The 20,252-nt window shown below is 56.2% G+C and overlaps 1 protein-coding gene across 2 annotated transcripts in view; it reads left to right on the top strand.

Annotated features, from left to right (window-relative positions):
* The window catches only part of CCDC57 (coiled-coil domain containing 57), a 99,159-nt gene that overhangs the window by 35,265 nt on the left and 43,642 nt on the right, over positions 1 to 20,252 (top strand). The window contains exons 13-18 of one of the 2 annotated variants that reach the window (XM_034641042.1): positions 3,544 to 3,612; positions 4,052 to 4,274; positions 4,922 to 5,074; positions 9,736 to 9,839; positions 12,704 to 12,874; positions 17,608 to 17,797. In XM_034641042.1, coding sequence (XP_034496933.1) covers positions 3,544 to 3,612; positions 4,052 to 4,274; positions 4,922 to 5,074; positions 9,736 to 9,839; positions 12,704 to 12,874; positions 17,608 to 17,797 — 910 coding nt within the window. The remainder of the gene's footprint in view (positions 1 to 3,543; positions 3,613 to 4,051; positions 4,275 to 4,921; positions 5,075 to 9,735; positions 9,840 to 12,703; positions 12,875 to 17,607; positions 17,798 to 20,252) is intronic. The other variant, XM_034641043.1, reaches the window with a different exon arrangement.

The raw sequence follows: 20,252 nt of genomic DNA, 5'->3' as shown, positions 1-20,252 counted from the left end.
AATAGGCTCTTTGTGGGTGTAACCAGGTTGGATGAGGTCACGCGGGAGCAGGTGGGTCCTAATCCAATATGGCTGGAGTCCTTATAAAAGGCACAGCACGGGGAAGACAGAGACACAGGGAGAAGGCCAGGCGCCCACGGAGGCAGACATGGGAGTGACGGAGCCCCAAACCGAGGGACACTGAGGAGTGTGGGTCCATGCTGGAAGTTGGAAAAGGCAGGAAGGGTTCTAGCCAGTCCCTGAGGGAGCCTTTGCCTCCAGCCTGAGGCACATACCCTGCAGTCAGCGTCACAGGAAGCCCCAGCCCACCACGAGTCTCTCCTCAAGGCCCCTGAGGGAAGCCGTGTTGCTGGGAAACCTGGGAAACCCAGCAGGGGAGGTGGCTTCCGGGGCAGTGCTGGGGGCAGTGTCAGACACCATCCTCCTGCTTCTAGGGCCCATGTGTCCAGTAGTCCAACCTCTGTCCCTTGATGAGAAGTCACTCACCCAGTTGTTCGCGGTAAGGGAACTTTCCAGCAGTGCAGCCCTTTCCCCCCAACTCATCCAGCGTCAGCCAGGGGGGTAAGGGCAAACGCAGGCATGAGTGCCATGTCTGTGGGCCGGCTTGCCCTGCTGTCCATGTTAGCCAGGCTGTCGAGAGCACATGCACAGCTCATGTTCTCGCTGGCAGTAACTCACGCATGTCTCAGAGTGGAAGGCGGCCCTGCGGCCTCTGGCTGTGCCCTGCGTGGCTGGCACTCACCCTGTGGTTAGTGTTTGAGGCAGGCTGGGAGCTGAGCATCCGAGGGCTGACCTGGAAGTCACATGAAGACAGTCGTATCCTGCCAGCCATGCTGAGAAAACACTCCACTCCTGTCCATAAACGCTCACACCTTTGATTCTGTGCAGGGGTCCTGGAGCCAAGGCTAGTGGGACGTAGCAGCCCACTCCACAAGGCTGTCCGCAAGCACGAGCTGGCATGCCCCCGTGGTCCAAGGTGGCTTCCGAGCCAGGACTAGGGGCGGGAGGGCTCTCTACAGGCGTCCGGCAGACACGGTGGGATGAAGCCTTGAGCTGAGTCCCGTGGGTGTCCCTGCTTCGTGGGGTGTGATATCCATTAGCAGGTTCATGATGTGGCCACCTGGGAAAGCTGCAGCTGTCCATGGACAGAGATTGCTGCCTGTCTGGTGTAGGTGGGCCCTCTCGGCCAGCACGAGGTTAGGGCAACAGGCGGGTCTATCAGGAGGCGATGGGAAAGGGCGAATGGGCCGGCATGATCACCGCTGAGCTGATGGGCCGCATCTTGTGTGGCAGCGTCATCTTGCCACGGGCACCTGGTTACGTGGAGCCTCTGCAGGGACCGCGTCAGCCCTCCCGCGGTGACGGTCTCAGGCTCCGAAGCACAGGCCCTCCCGGTACAGGCTCAGGGGAGCACGCGGCCTGTGTCATGGGGGCTTCGTCGCCATGCCATGTCACAGAGGAGATCGTGGCTCTCGGGCTGCCCAGGGGTGTGGGGGCTGATGCCGCCATTCCGTCCGAGAAGGGTGGTCCCTGCTCCACAGGTGGCAGAGGGAGCATCTGAGCAGGGCCAGGCCAGCAGCAGGTCCCACGCGGCTCTGCTGTGGTGTCTGCTCTGGGGCAGCTGTGAGGTTTTGTGGGCGACGTGCCGATGGGCACGGGAAAGGGAGGTGGGGGTTTGCAGGGAAGCAGGTTGCCCTTCCTGTCTGCAGTGTCCACGGCGGCAGTGGGGCAGAGGAACAGGGGCCGGAACGCAGAGCAGGTGCAGAGAGGAGCCCGTGGAGGGTGTGACGGGGGAGAGGAGGGCGTTGGAAAGCTGGGGTCTGTGTTCAGTAGAGAAAGAGCTGCTTCCTTCTGGAAGGAGAAGTAACGTGTGGCCACTGCAAGAGTTCAGCAATTTCAGTTTAGCGGCATGGCCTCCGGAACCAGGCGGACCCAAGGTCTAACCCAATCCAGCTCCTGTTTGGTCCAAGCAGGTTGCCTCTCGCAGCCTCCCTGGCGCTTTCGTGGGGAATGAATGAGTGGCCGGAGCATGGCGGGGTAGCGGGTTGAGCACGCGGTGGCAGCGTGGAGACAGTGTGGTGGTGGGGTCAGACCTCATTGACTCATCTGTGTGATGCGTCCCCTTCGCAGAGCACTGATGGGGGGCCGTGACCCAGTGCCCGGCCTGCGGCTGGCTCAACACGGGCCAGTCTTACTGCTACAGAGAACGCGGAAGTGCCCCATGGTTGGCCCTCCCGGGCACTCTGGTGTGTTTCTCTAGTCGCCTCTCCCTGCGGGTCTTGTACGTGCTCCCGTGCACGTACTATTTTGATATAGTTCAGCTTGTGCTGTATAATTTGGAGTCTTTTTTCCCACTTCTGTGACAACTGTTTTTCATGTCATTGTAGTTCTTCAAAACACAATGTAAATGGTTGTGTATTTTACCGTATGGCCCTTCTCTTGCCTGCGGCCGCCAAGACCATCAGCACTGGTCATCCTAAGGCCACACAGGTGTGTCGGTGCCTCAGTCTGAGCTTGGGTGGTTAGGTGCTGCAGGACTGGGCAAGCTGAGAGGGGCCAGCGACGAGTCGGAAGGAAAGCTGGGGGCCGTGGGGCGTGTGTGGCCGCCGGGGCATCCGGCAGGCCTGCCCGCCCACACGGTTAGCATAGCGGCCAGGCAGTCCGGTTGGCAGGCACATGTCCGTGAAGGAGGGGCCTCTGCTCGGGCTCAGACCCGGAACTGGGCAGTCCGCGGGGCTGCGTTTCCTGGCCCGTGCCTCAGGTATCCCGGTTCCGTGCTGGCGTTTCCAGGAACGTGTCTGATTTTCTGGTTGTTTACAGCCAGCTGCAGGCCCTGCTGCAGCAAGCCCCTTGTGGTCACTGTCATTTCTGAAGGATGCTGCCACTGCCCATAGGGTTGCAAGGTGGTCGGCGTGTTCCCTTCCTGCACGCCGCACACCAGTCCTCTGTCTCATGGATTTCAGAGGCTGTCACGAGAAGTCGGCAGAAACCTTGTATCCGTGCTGTGCACGCCACGTAATACGCTGTTTTACTCTGATCGTTTTTGGGAGTTTTCTCTTTATCGCTGATCTTTTTTAGCAATTTGATTATGATGTGCTATTTGGTGTGATTTTCTTTATGATTATCTTGCTTTGGGTTCGGTGGACTGGGATCTGTGGACTTATGTTTTCATCAGTTTGTTACGAATAAAGAACGTCTTGTGCCGAGCCTGCCACTCGGCATTGTGCTCGTGCCCACAGACCCTTCCTCCTACAACGTCTGCTCTGCTCTCAGGCCGTCCTCGCCACGTGTTTCTTATTTCAAATAATGTATTTCTCATCTCTGCAGATGCTGTTTGGTTTTTCTAAAATTTTTTCCATTCCTCTTCCTTTTATGTCCTGTTTACTTTAAATCTTTGAGTGTGTTTCTGTTTATAACTGCGCTGAAGTCTTTGACCACCACGTAGCATGTCTTCGTGGTTCATCTATGGGTTAGCGTGTGTTAGAACCTCATTCCTTCTGTTCCATTGTGTTACATTTTTTTAATTCATTCATCCACTGGTAGGCATTCGTATGTGCACATTCTGGCTCCTGTGAGAAACCCTGCTGTGAACACGCACGTACGAGTTTTCAGGTGAACATATGTTTTTGGTTCTCTTGGGCGAACACCCAGGGTGGAAGTGTTTCACCTTTCAAGGAGCCACCGAGACTGTCTCCCACAGCGTTGCTCTGTCGCACGCCCGCAAGCAGCCCTCGCAGCGGGTGATAGCCCCATGTCGTCCACCTCCTCCCGGCACAGTGACTGCCGGTCTTTTCCACGCCCGCCGCCCCAGTGGGTGAGGGTGGCTTCGTGACCGAGAAGGAAGGGTCCGCAGGTTTCTCAGTGAAAGCTGCCTTTGGCAAACAGCAGTCTTGTCTTTGCGACAACCAGAAGATTTGCATTGTCAGTTTAGGCGGAAGGTCCCTGCAGCCGGGAGGGCAGACGAGGGGGAGCGTGGATATGGCGGCTCTGGACGGGCAGCGAGACGCAGGTTTCCCCCGTAGCTGTAAGCATTCTCTTTCTTTTCTGACAGTTGCTCCTAAGGCATCATGAAGAAGAAATCAGGGAAAGTTTTCCATCTAGTGAGATCCAGAGGCTCCAGGAGCAAAACAGAAGTTTACGAAGGGCTGTTGCCGAGATGAGGAAAGAAATGGAGACTCTGAGTGACCACGTTCTTCCTCCTGCCCCGTCAGGGGGTCAGGTCTCCGACACAGAGCAGCCCCGTCCCAGCCCAGAGGCAGCAGCCGAGGTTCCTGGTGAGCACGGGCGAGGGCTACAGGAGGGGAGGGGAGGGCAAGGGGACACGGGTCTCCACTGGGTCCGAAATGGGCTTCACTTGGAGTCTTACCAATGAACACGTGGTTTAAAACATCACTTCAAAGTAGGACAGCAGCGTTTCCTCTGACAGAGAACATCTTAAGTCAGTGTTTGCATGTGGATAACAGGGAAGGAGAAAGTGAAGGGTGTGCTTGGCACATCCAGCCGGGAGTCTGCTGGCATGGGGAGCCAGCTGGGCACTGTGTTTGAGTGGCGGGCAGTGCAGGGCTGGCGGACACTGGGTCTCTCCTCGGGGCGTCTTATGCTGGAGCGGAGCTGGGCTGCACCCCGTGTGCGGTCAGGAGGGGCCCAGGAGTGGCTGTGAGTGGAGGGCCAGTTCCACCAGTGTGGAGCACGAGTCCATGCTTGAGACACACGGGCCTGAGGGGGCGCTGAGTGTCTGCGGGTTATGAAACCCTCCTCAGTGAGCGCCTGGCACTGGAGGGGAGAAGAGCACCGAGGCCAGGGGCCGTTGTGGGGGCGGGCAGGAAGTAGGCGGCACTGGCCTGAGTGGGCCTCTGCCCTGGTGACGGTGGAGGGACATGTAAACGTGTGTGCCTGTGTATTTACTGTTTTTTGGGGGCAGATCACATTATGGTCCTTGAAACAGAAATACAAAATCTGAAGCATAAATTTAAAGCCCTGGAAGAACAAGTAGAAGATGTGTTCGACCCTCTGAAGAGGTCCTCCTCGTACCCTGACTCTCAGCCCAGCGTCCACACCTCGGCTCAAGTCCCTGGTAAGAGTCTTGTCTTGTCCTGTCACGTGCTCTGCCCTGGTAACACTGCCTTTGTTTTAATTGAAATATAAACCCTACAGAAAGTGCACGAAATGCAAATGGACAGGTGAAGGAATGATCGCAGACCGCGGGTCCCCTGTTCCGTTCCCCAGGAGTCCGCAGGCCAGGCCATTCTCAAAGTGTTTACGCCTGTTCACCCCCGTGTATGGGCGTCTCCCTGCCCCACCCCTGCTCCAACACCACGCAGATGCCCCCTCACCCCAGCTGGGGTGCTGGCCCGGTGGAGGGCCCACTTCGGGGGACTAAGCGGACGCATGCAGGCCAGGCAGCACCCTCGAGCTGCCCAGCCAATGCTTTACAAGGAGAGAAGGGAGGGAGCAGGACATGCCGCCTCCAGACGGCCTGCTCTCCGCCCAGGAGCTGGCTGGCTTCCCAAAGCCGGTGTGTGTGACTTGTTTCTCTTGTATTATGTTTCCTGGCTGGACTCTCCATATGATGTGGGTAACAGCTGGCCCTCCTCCTCAGCCCAGAGAAACACTTTCAACATTTCACTTTAATATTTGGTAAGGATGGGGGGGCGGGATCAGAGTAAGGAAATTCCTTTCTCTTCCTGTTCTAAGGCAGATCTTTGTATTTTATCGCGATTCTGTCAGTTCTGCTTAATGTGTTTTGAAGCTTTGTCATTGGATGCCTACGTGCAGCCCTAGGACTGTTTGTGACGGGGACGGACCCTTCTGTGATCCCAGAGAGGTCCCCTCCTGCAGGCAGCTCTCCTGGCCTTCCCCTGGTCGTGTCTGCCCAGTGTATCTTCAGGATCCTGTTCCCTTTTCACCTGCCTCTGCCGCAGTTGAAGTGAATTTCCCGTAGGCAGCACATAGGGTCAGTTTCTGAATTAACCGACATATTTGCACCATCCACGCTTGCACTTGTTGTGTGAGTGTGAGCCGCGGATTCTGGCCTGTTCTCTGTCCCTGGCGACTTCTTTCCTGCTCGTAGGTCGTCCGAACTTTGTTTATGTTCCGTTGTCACTGGTCTGTGGTTGCTGAGGACACCGTTTCAGTGGCTGCAGGACCACGGCCAGCTCCCGTCCGCACTGCGCAGCTGCCAGCGGACGGTGGAGGCCTGCCTGCTGCCCGGGCCTCGAGCCCGCGTGGCTGTGGCAAACACCGTCTCTCCTACATCAGGAACCGCTTCAGGCAGGGTTATCGCTCTTGCTTTGAACCTTCAAACGTAATTTTAAAAACTCAGGAGGAACGGTGGAGTCTGTGACGTTCCTCTGGACACCTGCCCTTTGCCCGTGTCCTTCCTGAATCCCGATGTTCCGGGTTCCACGTCATCCACTCTTACGGCAAGTCCTGGTTTCCCTTTATTGGAGAAGGGAAGGTATTCGCTGGTATAAGAGGAGGGGCTTTCAGCCCTTAAACTAATGGTGCCGCTTCCTTCCGAGAAGGCCTCTGCCGCCTGAACCACTGTCCCCGACAAGCCGCACACCGAGTCTGTCGCTCGGGGCAGAGACGTGACAGTAGTGTGTCTGGGCACACGTTTCTTTGGCTTATCCTGTTTGGCATTGAATCTGAAGGTTATTGTCTTTGCCAAATTTGGGGAATTTTTTTTTTTTTAAGATTTTATTTATCTATTCGACAGAGATAGAGACAGCCAGCGAGAGAGGGAACACAAGCAGGGGGAGTGGGAGAGGAAGAAGCAGGCTCATAATAGAGGAGCCTGATGTGGGGCTCAATCCCATAACGCCGGGATCACGCCCTGAGCCGAAGGCAGACGCCCAACCGCTGTGCCACCCAGGCGCCCCAAATTTGGGGAATTTTCAACCATTACTTCTGCATGTGTCTTCCTGACTCCATGCTCTTTTTCCCTTTGGGACTCTGACGAGAAAAACGCTGGCTCTCTTGTTCTTCTGCGGGTGCCCATGGCTCTGTGACTTTTCTCAGTCTGTTTCTTCCCTTGTCCAGATGTGTAATTTCTGCATCTGTCTTCAAGACCTCCATGCTGCTCCGGAGCCTTCGGTGGGACTTCTATTTCAGTTTCAGTTCTAAGATCCATTTTGTTTTTCATTATTTCTTTGCTGAAACTTTTCTTCTTCCATTGTTTTAAGAGTGTATCAACTTGGGCCACCTGGGTGGCTCAGTCGTTAAGCGTCTGCCTTCAGCTCAGGTCATGATCCCAGGGTCCTGCTCAGCGGGGAGCCTGCTTCTCCCTCTCCCTCTGCTGCTCCCCCTGCTTGTGCTCTCTCTCTCTGTCAAATAAATAAAAATAAAATCTTAAAAAAAAGAGTCCCGATGTCTGTCCTCTCAGTGCTTCATTCGAGTTGGGATTTTCCTGGTTGTCGGTGTGACGAGTGACACTGGGTTGTGACATGCGCGTATCGAGTGGGTGCTCAAACCTCCCATCTGTGCGACGTCTGTTTTATTCCTCTTCTGCTTTACCGGTCCCCCACCTTTCTCGGGCACAATGCACGTCTGTGTCCTGGCCCACTCTCTTGGGCTGGGTCCGAACAGCCACTTGGTCCCCAGCACCTTTGCGACGATGCTCTTCTGCTTAGCCTCCTTGTGTGCCGTCCGAGGCCGCTGAAGTCCTGGCGCCTTCCCTGCCGCCGCAGGGCTCAGCTGGCAACACTTGGGCTGTATGGATGCTGCCTGGTTTCCGGGGGCCCCTCCGGGACTTGGTGCACAGGGTTAAGGAATTCCTTCCTCAGCCCCCCCATGATGCTCCCCACATGCTCTTCCCAGGAGGGTGCAGGCGGCTGGTGCAGGTGGGCCTCTGTCTGCACCAGGCCCACCTGCGGAGTCTCCCTTCCCTGGCCCCTGTGCTGAAGGGAACAGGCCTGGCTGGGACCTTTGTTGGTCTGAGCTCCCTGGTGTTCTGGGCTGTGGCTGTTCCAGCATCAAAGCTGGGAAATACATGAAGGAGAAGGACGTGGAGCCCACCACGGAGCGTCCCTAGAGCCCCTGGCCCTCACCCGCTGGGCCTCCCCTCACAGTTGCTTTGGGCTTTCAGCTGCACCGAAGGAGAGGGACGGGGCGCGCACGCGCGGTCTTGTCCAGAACAGCGAGCTTGCGCTGGTTTTTGAATGTTAAACCAGCTTTACATCTTTGGAATAAACTCAACACGTGATCTATTCTTTCACGGATATTTTATGTTTATGTTTCTGAGGGACATTGGCCTGTACGCTTTCTTTCTCATGATGGCCATTGTCAAGTTTCAGGACCACAGTTCTGGCCTCAGATGTGTTGGGACATGTTCCCTATTTCTCTGTTTCCTGAAAAAGTTTCTATTAGACTTATGTTAATTTTTCCTGAACCAATTAATAGAATTCAACTCTGAGCCCCTCTGGGTTTAGGATTTTCCTGAGAAGGTTTTAAAGTGTGAATTCGTTGTTTTTTTATAGTAAAGTACGATCCAGATTTTCTTGTGTGTGTCACTTTTTGATATTATATTTTACTAGAAAACTGCCCATTTCATCCAAATTTTCAAAAATTGTCTATAGTATTGTCCTATGAGTTTTCAACTTCTGTAGGTTTTAAAGTAATAAATCTGTTTTCATTGATTGTATTGTTTCTGTTGACTTTTTTTCTCTTGCTTAGTCTTATGAGGGATTTATCTTTGCAAAAAGCCTTTCAAGGAGCCAGCTACATTGTACGCTCATTTTCTGCTTCCTCGGTGTCTAATATTCGCTTTATTCTGTCCTTTCTTCTGCCTTATTTGGTTGGTCTTTTTCTCATTTTTTGAGACAGATACTCAGCTCATTGACTTTGCCTTCCTTCTCCTCCACAGTAAGCTCCCATGGCTGTAAGTGTCTTTGAAAGGACAGCTTTCAGTGGATTCCTGAAGTTTGTTTGTTTTTATAATTTTTTAAAGATTTTATTTATTTTGGGAGCGCCTGGGTGGCACAGCGGTTAAGCGTCTGCCTTCGGCTCAGGGCGTGATCCTGGCATTATGGGATCAAGCCCCACATCAGGCTCTTCTGCTATGAGCCTGCTTCTTCCTCTCCCACTCCCCCTGCTTGTGTTCCCTCTCTCGCTGGCTGTCTCTATCTCTGTCGAATAAATAAATAAAATCTTTAAAAAGAAATATTTTATTTATTTTGTTTGACAAATAGAGAGCACACAAGCTGGGGGAGCAGCAGGCAGAGGGAGAGGGAGAAGCAGGCTCCCCACTGAGCAGGGAACCCAATGCAGGGCTCTATCCCAGGACCCTGAGATCGTGACCTGAGCCAGGGTCAGGAGTTGCTTGTTCCACTGACTGAGCCAGACGGACAGCCCTGCATTCCAGAAGTTTTGATAAGCAGTGTATTAATGATAATTCGGGTCAAAGTAATTTGTAACCTCCACCGATTCCTTCTTTGACCTATGGTCGTAGAAACATTTCCCTGACTCCCAAGTGACTGGGAGGCTGCTGCAGACCGGCCTCCACCGGGCACGAGGTGGCAAGGCTGCACTGCTGTCCTGCAGAGACCCCGGCTTTCACGGGGGTGAGACGTCATCCCCAGCGCCTGTCAGTCTTTGTGGGGACTCGGCCCTTCCTCTCAGCTCTAGAGCGTCCTGGCTTCCAGGTGGACGCAGTGACGGTGGGCACCCATAGGGGAGGGCGGTGACGGCGCAGACCCCACCCCCGGACAGGCTCTAGGAAAATCACTCTTTCTGCAGCAGGAGCTGTGTCAGCTGGTGGCGCGTCCATTGGGCTAGTGCTCGGGAGGCTCAGAGACAGGGCACAGCTCGTGGACTTCCTGGTGGCCCGGCTCAAGCAGAAGGTATGGCCTCCCCCCGACACTTGTGCGGTGCAGGTCTTCCACTGGACCGCTTCACCCTCTGTGCCTCAGTTTCCCTGCAAAGAAGGGGTTATTGTGAGGTCACCTGTGGTCCCTAGAAGGCACACGGGAAGCCCTGGTAAATGAGTCCAGAGCGAGAGGGGCAGCACGCGTGGTGGAGCGCACAGCAGGAACTCCCTGCCTCACACCCCTGCCGAGGGGTGTGATGCCGGCCACACGCTCGGGACGTGCTTGAGCGAGTCCGGGCGCCGAGCTGTGGCGGGAGCATGCGGGGTGATGGGCGTGTCCACACACCGCAGCAGCCTGTCTGGGGTCAGGCCACGGTCCTGCGCTGGGCTGGAACCCGCTGCTTCCTGGGGCACAAGCCCTGCCCTGTCACACGTGTGCCCTGGGTCACAGCCCATGCTTTATTGCTTCAAATTCATAATTTCTCTTTTTTTGGTGTTTTTTTTCATTGTGGTAAAATATACAGACATAAAGTGTACAATTTTCGAGCGTACATTGACATTAACCACGTTCACAATACCATATAAATGTCACCACCATCTAATATTCCCAGAACTTTTCCGTCACCTGAACAGAAACTGTCCCCATTCAACACCAACCCCATACCCCTTCCCCTGGGGACGTCTGTCCTTCCGGTGGGCTGGATGACTCTCCTGGGACTGGGGTCCTGCGAGCTGTCCTTTTGTGACTAGCTCGTTTCCCTCAGCGCCATGGCTTCAAGGTTCATCACAGGTGGTGGCATCAATCAGTTCTTGATGCCTTCGAAGGCCCGAGTAATACCCCATTGTGCTTCCCACACCGTGTGGACCCTTTCACCCCAGGGACACCTGGTTGTTCCCACCTTCCGGCAACCGTGAATAATGCTGCTGTGAACGTGGTATCCAAGCACCTGACAAGCCCTGCTTCCCATTCTTTCGGGTCCATGTGTAGGCATGGGATTCTGGGTCACATGGTCAGTCTTTATTTCGCTCTTTGAAGAACCATCAAGTCGTTTTCACATGCGACTGTGTTGCTTCGTGTCCCCCTGGCCGCGTGTGAGGATCCCGACCGCCCACGTCCTGACCCACGTGACCCATTTTCTGTCCCTGGATTCTGGCCGATCCGGTGGGTGAGACATGGTACCTCACGTGGTTTGGGTCCGCGTCTTCCCTGATGACTCGTCATGGGGGCATCGTCTCATGGGCTCACTGGCCGTTTGTGTGTCTTCTTTGGAAAAATAACCTGTTCAGACCCTTTGCCCATTTGTGATTGGGTTGTTTGTCTTTTCATGTTGGGTCCTAAGACTTCTTTGTATGTTCTGGATACTAGTCCCTTATCAGATGTATATTTCATAAAATTTTTCTCCCATTCTAAGGCTTCTCTTTTCACTTTTTTGATAATGTGCTTCAAAACACAGATGTTCTTAGTTTTTATGATTTCCAGTTTTGTCTGTATTTTTTAATTTATTTTTTAAAAAAGATTTTATTCATTTTTTTTGAGAGAGTGAGTGAGAGACAGAGAGAGCACAAGCAGGGGGAGCGGCAGAGGAAGAGAGAAGCAGGCTCCCCACCGAGCAGGAGCGAGGACCCTGAGATCATGACCTGAACCGAAGGCAGATGCTTCACCGACGGAGCCGCCCAGGCGCCCTGTTTTGTCTGTATTTGCTTACGGCTTGTACTTTGGTGTTACACCATCCTGTTGCCTTTTGCACAGATACGTTTTTCATGAGGCAACAAGAAGAGAGCATTTTCACATGTCCTAAGTCCATAAACACATAAACCACGCTGCCTCGTGTGCTCTGCGTCTGAGCCTTCCAGCGGCTGCAGGTGGTGCTCCAGGAGGCTGCGCTTTGTCCTGACTGAGCAGTGTCACTGCCATCATGGAGGGGACTCACCGCTCTCCTCTTTCTCCTCACAGCATGAGGGGCGGGGGCACAAGACGCTCAGACTTGCTGCTTCCTGTTCTGCCCACTGTTGGGATGTCACACACACACTTTGCAAACAGGGAGTAAACATTTAAATACAAGCTTTTAATTTTCTCTTGATGATCGTAGATGTTATGATTATCACGGGGAAAAATACCCACCTCAAGGTGTTTTTTGTTTGTTTTTTAATTAACAGTGTCTGTTTACCAAATGGTCACCTTTTTTGGTGTGTGCGCGACAAATTCAGAGAATAACGTATTCACCAGGAATTCATTACAGGAGTTCCTGGAATGGGAACGTATTGTCTCTTCCTGAGAATGAAATGGAAAAGAGTGTAGAGGGGCTGTCATTCTTTCTGTCCCCTGCTCTTTTCTTCCTTGTATCAGCAGGAGAACAAACGTTGTCCAGAGAAGCTGCCAGAGTGAGGGGCTGGCCCTGGAGCTCTGGCCGGACCCACTTTGGGGCTCTCATAGCCGACCTGTAACTACCAAGGCCGCCTACTCCTGGGACTTCTCTTTGGAACCTGAGTCCCGTCAGTTAGCTCCTCCTCAAAGCCTTGGCCTCACCCCTGCCTCCGCACCACCTCGGGTCCCAAGCCCCGGATTGCCCCCTACTGGTGACCTGCATTTTCTACATGTTTCTTTCCGCCTGAACTGGGCCCAGGAAGAGGGTTTTAGGCCCTCTGCCTCTGTCCAGACAGTTTCAGGCCTGGACCTCCCCAGCCAGCCTCGGGGTCCAGCGTGGGCTCTGCCGTAGGCACGTGCGTCCACACAGCAGGGCGCAGGTGGGGTGCGGTGTGGGGAGTGACTGCTGAGCCAGAGACAAGAGACTGACAACCTCGTTTGCTTTCTGACCTCCAGCCTTCTGCTTCCCTGCCCCCCTCCCTTCCCCAGCCCCCACCCCCTTTCCTGACTTGGCCCCCGAAACGGCCCCCCAGGTGCTGCAGCGGCCCCTGGACGCGGACACCGTCCAGCACGAGCTCCCCCGTGAGGTGGACCAGCTGCACTTGGAGGTGTCGGAGCTGCGGGGGCAGGTGGCTGAGCTTGAGGGGCGCCTCGGGAACCGGCCACGGCCGCGAGCCTTGGACAAGGTGGCCCTTGGGAGGCAGGTAGGTGTCCTGTGCCGACTGCTCCCGCTCCCACTGTGCTGTCTGGGGCCTGCTGCACAAGTCACCCGAGCGGCCGTCTGCAGAACCGTCCCGGGCCCCTGGCGTGCTGCTTCCCACTCCCCCTGCGTCTGCCTCGGCGTTCATGCTCGGGCCTGGTCCGCGGCCTCCAGGCCTTGGGCTCCCACCACTTAAAAGTCCAGCGTAGGTGGGGCGCCTGGGCGGCTCAGTCAGTGAAGCGTCCTACTCTTGGTTTCAGTTCAGGTCACGATTTCACAGTCGTGACATCAGGCCCCGCGTCAGGCTCTGTGCTCAACGGGGAGTCTGCTTGAGATTCTCTCTCTCTCTGCCTCCCCCCAAAATAAACAAATCTTAAAAAAAAAAAAAATTCCAGTGTGAGAAAAGCACACATATGAAGAGGGCTGTTCTGTTTCCTCTAAAACGGAGACCCTGACTTGCTAAGAGGGCCCTGAAATTGAAGCAAAATTGGGTTTTTCCTTGGAGAGGACCCTTGTGGGGATTCTTAGAGTGTTTGACGCTGCCGCCCTTGCACTCGTGATGACAGCGGGGCTCCCGTCCGCACCTGGTGCCCAGCGGGCTCTGTGGCTGGTTCAAGCCACAGTTCTGAGCTGTGGAGAGAGACCCGTGGCAGCCGTCCCCACAGATGTGACGCACAGGCCACTTCTCTTCTGACTGACAGCTGTGATGGAAATGCTGTCAAGTGCCTGCTTTCTTACTCTGTCAGTTACCCGTAGTGACCTACAGTGACCTGGGTTACCTGTGGTGACTGCGGTTCCTTGGTTACCCGTGGTGACCTACAGTTCCTGGGTAACCCGTGGTGACCTACGGTGACCTGAGTTACCCATGGTGACTGCAGTTCCTGGTTACCTGTGGTGACCCATGGTGACCTCGTTACCGTGGGGGCCTGCAGTTACGACTGTACCATGGGGTCTGGGAGATGTGGAGAGCTTTCCGGCGGCAGCAGCGTGGACGTAGAAGGTAGTGCTGAGAAGCACAAGGGGGACTCGGCTCTCGGACGACATCCGGCCCTGAAGGACCGGAGGGGAGGGCGGGTCCGCTCCTCTCTGGCTCACGAACAACAGGAGGGCCCAGACGCGCCTTGGGACGGACAGACAGGTGAAGAATGGCTGCAGAGGGGAGGCCCTCAGGGGCCACCGGGAGGTGGGACCCGGAACCGCCTGCACTGCCCTTCAGCAAACGCCACCTGGATAGCCAGAGCCCCGGCCCCGCGCCAGGCCTTCTGCCATCCTTCAGCTCGAGTACACCGTCCTGGCCATGGGGCCACAGAGGCTGGTGAGCAGCACGTCTGCCTCACCCCGTGTCCACTGTTCATTCCAGGTGCTGCCCATGCTCGGCCCTGAGGTCAGAAACACTAGGGGTTCTGTTGGCAGCCTGGTTCACAGATCCCACTTGCTTAGACGGAAGAAATTGTGTGCATCAGCAGGATTTAAAATGGAGATGTTTAATTCTGACTGACAGGCTAGAGCTGAAGTGACTGTGACCTTGGGGAGAAACCGAGGCACAGGAGACCCAGTGGCTGTGCCCAGCCCAGCTCTACTGCAGGAGGGCTAGCACCCTGGCAGCCCAGGAGCCTTGAGCGCCACCAGTGCCGAGAGCCCGGTTACTGAAAGTCTCGCTCTGCTGAGAGGAAGAAGGGTAAGGGGCGGGCTCCACCATGGACACATGGAGATGGGGCAGAAGGACGCAGGCACGGAAGGGCCCCAGGCCCTGGCCACACAGTAAGTGGGACTCCCAGGTCTGCTGACAAGGAGAGGGAGGAAAGGGGAGGGCTGGTCCTTGGCCAGAACATCATCTGCAGGTGTGGAGGGCCTGTGCGCCGGGAAGCCATCGTGATGCACAAAGGAGGGGCAAGGCTGTGACTCAGTGTCTCCCACCAGTAATGGTTCAGTTACAAGGGAAAAGAGCAACTGTCCAGGGGGGCAGCCTGCAGACACCCCTTCACTGAGATGCACTCCTGTCATGGACGCCGGGACGGAGGGATATCCTGGGCTTTGAAGCCCACTGCGCAGGGGGTCACAGCTTACTGCTGACTCCAGCCGCAAGTGATGCGCTCGAATCAGGGGGCCCGCGCTGTGGACTGTGCCTGTCAGGAGCCTGCAGGGACCCGCGAGGCAGATGTCCTGTGGGGTCCTGCGCCCTGGACGGGAGAAACAAACTACAGGACACGAGTGGACAGTTGGCGAGGTTGCGTGCAGCCCATGTGGTAGGTCATAGTGTTGTACGTGTGGTAAATGTCTGGTTTTTGTAACTGCGGTTACGAGGAGAATCGTCCATTTTTCGGAAGTACGAACTGAAGCATCGAGGTGTAGACGAGCACGATGTCTCCAGCTTCCTGTCTGTGGTCAGGAAGAAATGCATATGGCGCGTGGGGCCGAGGGTGACGAAGCAGAGGGTCCAGTGCCGCTGCAGCGCTGCCCTGGCAGCTCCCGTGCGGGTCTGACGTTCTCCCAGGTGGAGGCAGGCCCCTCAGCCCCCAGCCTAGGACAAGGGCCCATGAGGAACTCGGAGCCCCTTCTCCAGCTGGCAGCAGGGCCAGTGCTGGACCGGCACCTGTTGTGTCTCCAGTGACCCCCAGCCCACTGGATTGACAGCCCCAGAGTTCTCCCCGGCAAGCCTCCTCCTGTCCACTGGTCCTCCCAGTCCCCTGAGCACAGCGGGAGGGATGCTCTGGGTCCACTGGGGGGCAGTGTTCTCCAGTTCTGCCTTCACCCCTGGGAACCTGCAGAAGGACTGGGATCCCTAATGTCCACCGGGAGAGCTCCTGCAGCCCTGGCAAGCGCCCCTATGCGCCCCCGAGTTGGGGCATGTTCTGACGTCAGGCTCTGTGGAGCACAGTCGCCGCTGCCCTTGGGAACAGAATCCTCCCTCACAAGGACCCCTCCACCGGCCAAGCCCTCCCTGTGCTGCACAGAGGTGGACCCCCCTGGCCAGGATTCTGGGAGCAGCCCCCCGAGCAGGCGAGGGCGTACGGGGCCAACATGTGGGGGCCGTGGGGGCCCCAAAGCGCACAGTGGTTTGGCAGTCCCGGGATTGTCATGATGAGTGTTACATGGTGGGTGTGGGCAGACTTGAGAAAGCCGTCAAAGTAATCGCATCAGATGGGGCGCCTGGTGGCTCAGTTGTTACATGTCTGCCTTCGGCTCAGGGCGTGATCCCAGGGTCCTTGGATGGAGCCCCGTATCGGGTTCCCTGTTCTGCTGGGAGCCTGCTTCTCTCCCTCTCCCTCTGCCCCTGCTTGTGTTCCCTCTCTCTCTGTGTCTCTGTCAAAAAAAAAAAAAAAAAGTAATCGCATCAGAAACCTAGTCCAGGACGGGCCCCAGCTGCTGCGCCCTCTCACCGTGTGCAGCCACGGTGACTAGGGCCTGGGAAGCCGTAGCTCCCCGGCCAGCCAGAGCCCAGCCACAGGCCCGCGTGTGGGGTCCGCTCTCTGCCCATGCAGGGGGGCTGCCTTGTGGGCTGGGGTCTGCTCTCAGAAGCGAGCTTTCTCTTCAGCGTCTGAATGTTCTGGGCTTTGCAAAGTATCTTTCCTCACTTCAAGTGGCACAGGAGACTCCCACCATCGTGTTCCTGTGGAGGCCAGGCCTCCATCCTCCCTTCCTCGAGGTCTGTCCCAGGCCCTCCACAGGCCCGAGGACCCCAGTCATGTCCTGGGCCCTCAGGAGAGCGTGGGCGAGGCCAGTGCCCTGCGCGGTTGATAGCAGGCCCACGCTCCGTCTCGGGGGAAGGGGGTCAGGATTTGGGTGCGGGGGCTGTGCTGCCACAGGGCCGTCTCCCACTCTCCTCCCCTTTCTGTCATCCTGTCCAGCCAGCCTGCGGCCTGCACTGGAGGCACCCGTGTGTGGTCACCACGGCTCCAGGCCACTGAGTACACGGGCGCCTGCCAGCCCTGGAAAGGCACACCGGGAAATGGGGCCAGGACAGAACGTGCTGGTCTGTTCCAGGGATTCCAGGCGGGTTCCTGTTCTGGCTCCACCTCATGAGGCCAAGACAGGGCACAGTGTAGCTTTTCACGGGTGTCAAGAGCAGCCATGCCTAAGTAGGCCACCTGCGTCCCTCGGGGCCTTGGACACCGGTTCCTCCAGGGCCTCTGTCTGGCACGCACACCTTGGTCTTTCCTTTTCTCTTACTCTCTACACACCCCTCATTCTGAACACCCTCCGGGTGTGACCGCGTGTCTGTATGGGGGCCGTGTGGTGAGCTGGCACAGTGAACCCACAGCATGGAGTCCAGGCAGCAAGGAAGTATGGAGGAAGGCTGGCGCCCACCACAGGCTGTCTGTCAGGCCTCTGCCAGCCCCTTCCACACCAGGTGACCCCGGTACCTGTGACCTGTGCACCCAGCCTGTAACCCTGGTGCCACGCAGGGGATCCAATCAGACATGAGCCCTCATGGGTCCTGGGGGCCCATTGGAGGCTCGGCATGGGTTCCAACTGGTTCCTCATTGTCCTCGTGAGAAAGACATGGGCTTGATGGGGGCCACAAGGGGCCAAAAGCAGGCCTGGCCCGGCCCAGGGGTTTGTGATCTTCGCCCACCCCACTTGTGGGGGAAGCGGCGTCCCCATCTCACTCCCAAAGCGCACTGGTCCTTATCCCGTTGTCCGCCCGTGGTGCTGGCTCTGCACCCACACCCACGTGCCCCTCTCCCCCCTGGATGGCTTGTCTTATGGGCTGTCTGCCTGTGGCTTCGTCCACAGGTCCCTGCAGACCAAGGACCCACAGGGACCGAGGACCAGGGGCCACAGCCCCCACAGACCTTGTCTGTGCCCCGACTCCAGAGGAAACTGAAGGAGGCAGCCCGAAAAATCCTTCGCCTCTGCCTGGAGAAAGAACAGCTCCTGGAGATGGGGAACAGGCTCCGTGCAGAGCTGGGCCATCAGGCCCCAGGTGAGTTTGGGAGCAGTGGCCTGCTCCGCCGGGTGGTGGGGTCACGGGGGCCAGGGGCCCTCCCAGAAGTGCTTTCTTCAGGCCTGCTCCTCTGGAGGGGGCAGGGGAGGGACCTGGGAGGCGGGAGCAGAACAGCTTTGCTGCCCTGAGGGAGGGAGAACAGAAGCTGCCCTTGTGAAGGGAAGCCGGGGTCAGGAGTCACGGGCACAGAGCAGAGCCTCATCCCGCGATGGGAGTTCCCCAGACCCGCGTCTCGGGCAGCATCTGTGAGGGAAATACCGCAGTTAGCAAAGCAGGCGGCGCTTCTGGGCTGCGTGTGTGTAGGGAGCAGCCACAGCCGCCGTGTTCTCGCCATGCGCTCGCCGGCTCTGCCCGGACTTGTGTGTCCCCTGGGACCTTGCCTGAGACCTCTGGCAGTAGATACCCGGCTGCCCACAGGGGTCTCAGAGGGCCCTGGTTCCCAAGAAAGACAGGCAGCGCTCCAACCAGACTAGAAAGAGGCGTGCCCGTGTTCCGGGCCTGCAGGACAGGCCCAGGCTGCCACTGAGGACACAGGAGCCCAGGGCTTCGTTTGCTGCAAGCTGTGCTCATACTGACACTGCCTTTGCCGATAATTTATTCTACGTGGGTTCACTGCACGAATTGTAATTTATAATAATATTTCACAAGCCAATAATGTATAGGATACTGTCTCTTAATAACCCAATAAGGAAACAATATGCTTCAAATTAATGACACATAATCACACTGTTGTTCCACGCAAGGAGAGATGGAAGGGATAAGGTCCAAATTTAGCTGAGGTGCAACCTTTCTACCAGTGGGTTCTTGGAAGGCCTGGTGTAGAGTCATCGGTTGAGAACAGACGTCCAGCTGCCCACGCAAAGCCAAGGTCCCCTGTTGCTAGAGGACCAAAGGCATCAGTGTTGGTGGGCGAGCTGATGTCCTTCACGGGGTAGCTGCATGGTTGTCACCACGGCCGGCCGGGAGTAGCCTTGTCCAGGTCGAGCACTCTCGGTTAGTGCCTGGAGCGAGCCACTGGCCACATGGCTCTCAGACCACTTTCACAAGCAGTTGCTCTCGTTTCCGTGTGGCACCCCCATTCCTCATGCTGTATCCCCTCACTTAACATGGCTTCTGCCTCTCTGTGCTTTTCCAGCAAGAGCTTTGAGATACTGTGATGATCAGAGATGAGGGATTTCAGGTTCCACCCATGGTTGATGGGAGACAGGCCGTTCCCTCTCTCCTGTCTATTGTCTAAAGCCCAGAGCACTGCAAAGGGAATATCAGCAAAAAATGTTTCCTCTGTCAACTACGGTCTTAGCTTTCCTGGGCAAGTCTTCCTAAGTCCTTAACACCCAACGTGCAGAAAGGGAGGGGAAGGTCAGGCCTTGTGCTCCATCCTCAGGATTCCCACAGCTAAGCTGCATGGATAATAATAGTTTTTATTATGTTAGTGTTTTTGGTCTGAATATGAGTAGAATTATCTAGTGAGTAGGAAGTGGAACGTGGGAGAACTTAGGCAGGAGGGCAGCCGGGAGCGCCATGTCTCTGAGAGAGCAGGTGCAGACCGAGGAAATCCGAAGAGGAGGCCTGTTCAGCCGCTGTCTTGCTGAGTGGCTGCTGTGGGCCAGGGCCCCAAGGGGCAGAGTAAACCAAACCTCATAGGTAAAGTTAGCCCAAATGGCTCTTTGAGACACAGCGGGATATCCACCCTGCCATGTAGGGTAATGGAGGAGAGGCGGTCTCAGAGGCTCTGTCCTTCTAAGATTCCATCTCTGGAAGGAGGAACAGTAAATGGGGACAACCAGATTCGTCTCCGCGTGTTGTCCACACGACAGCAGCAGCAGTGCTGTCGTTTGCAGCCCCATGAGGGACTGGCTATGTGCCTCGCTCGGGACCTGCTTAGTGAAAGCCCTTCCGCTTCCTCCTTCCAGGTCACAAGCCTAAGAGGAAGGCTGACTGCGTTTGTTTGTCAGACACACTCTAGACCATCTTCTGCCAAGTTCACTGAAGACCTCGTTTCTTTGGGAGGCAGTGCCGTCTGCCCTTACTCTCCTCCCTCACACTTGTCATTTCACCCGGCAACCACAGCAACTTCAGCATTTATGACTCTGTTTCTTCTAACTCCATTCTGTTCTCTTGTCTTCTAAACCAGCAACACCCTCCCTCCCACATCTGAGCTTTGCTGCTCTTGACCTTGGCCTCCATGCTGTGCTATGCCACTTCCAGGGTGCCCTCTCTCAGCCTCCAAGTCCCAAGACCTTTTCTCTGTTTGCAACCATGCCTCCCTCTCCCTCTGATCCTAGTGGAAGTGAACTTGTCTTTCCTTCTCATTGTGGTTACCTATAGCCAGCCTGACCTTACGGCTAAGTATTTCAGTGAGTCACTCGACACTCACCCATCTACCTACCCTTCTATTCACCCATCCATCCACCCACCCATCTACCCACCCACC

The sequence above is a fragment of the Ailuropoda melanoleuca genome, chromosome 13 (genome assembly GCF_002007445.2).
Source record: "Ailuropoda melanoleuca isolate Jingjing chromosome 13, ASM200744v2, whole genome shotgun sequence".
Lineage (NCBI taxonomy): Eukaryota > Metazoa > Chordata > Mammalia > Carnivora > Ursidae > Ailuropoda > Ailuropoda melanoleuca.
The sequence above is the reverse complement of the archived record's forward strand: the minus strand, read 5'-3'. Positions and strand labels throughout refer to the sequence as shown.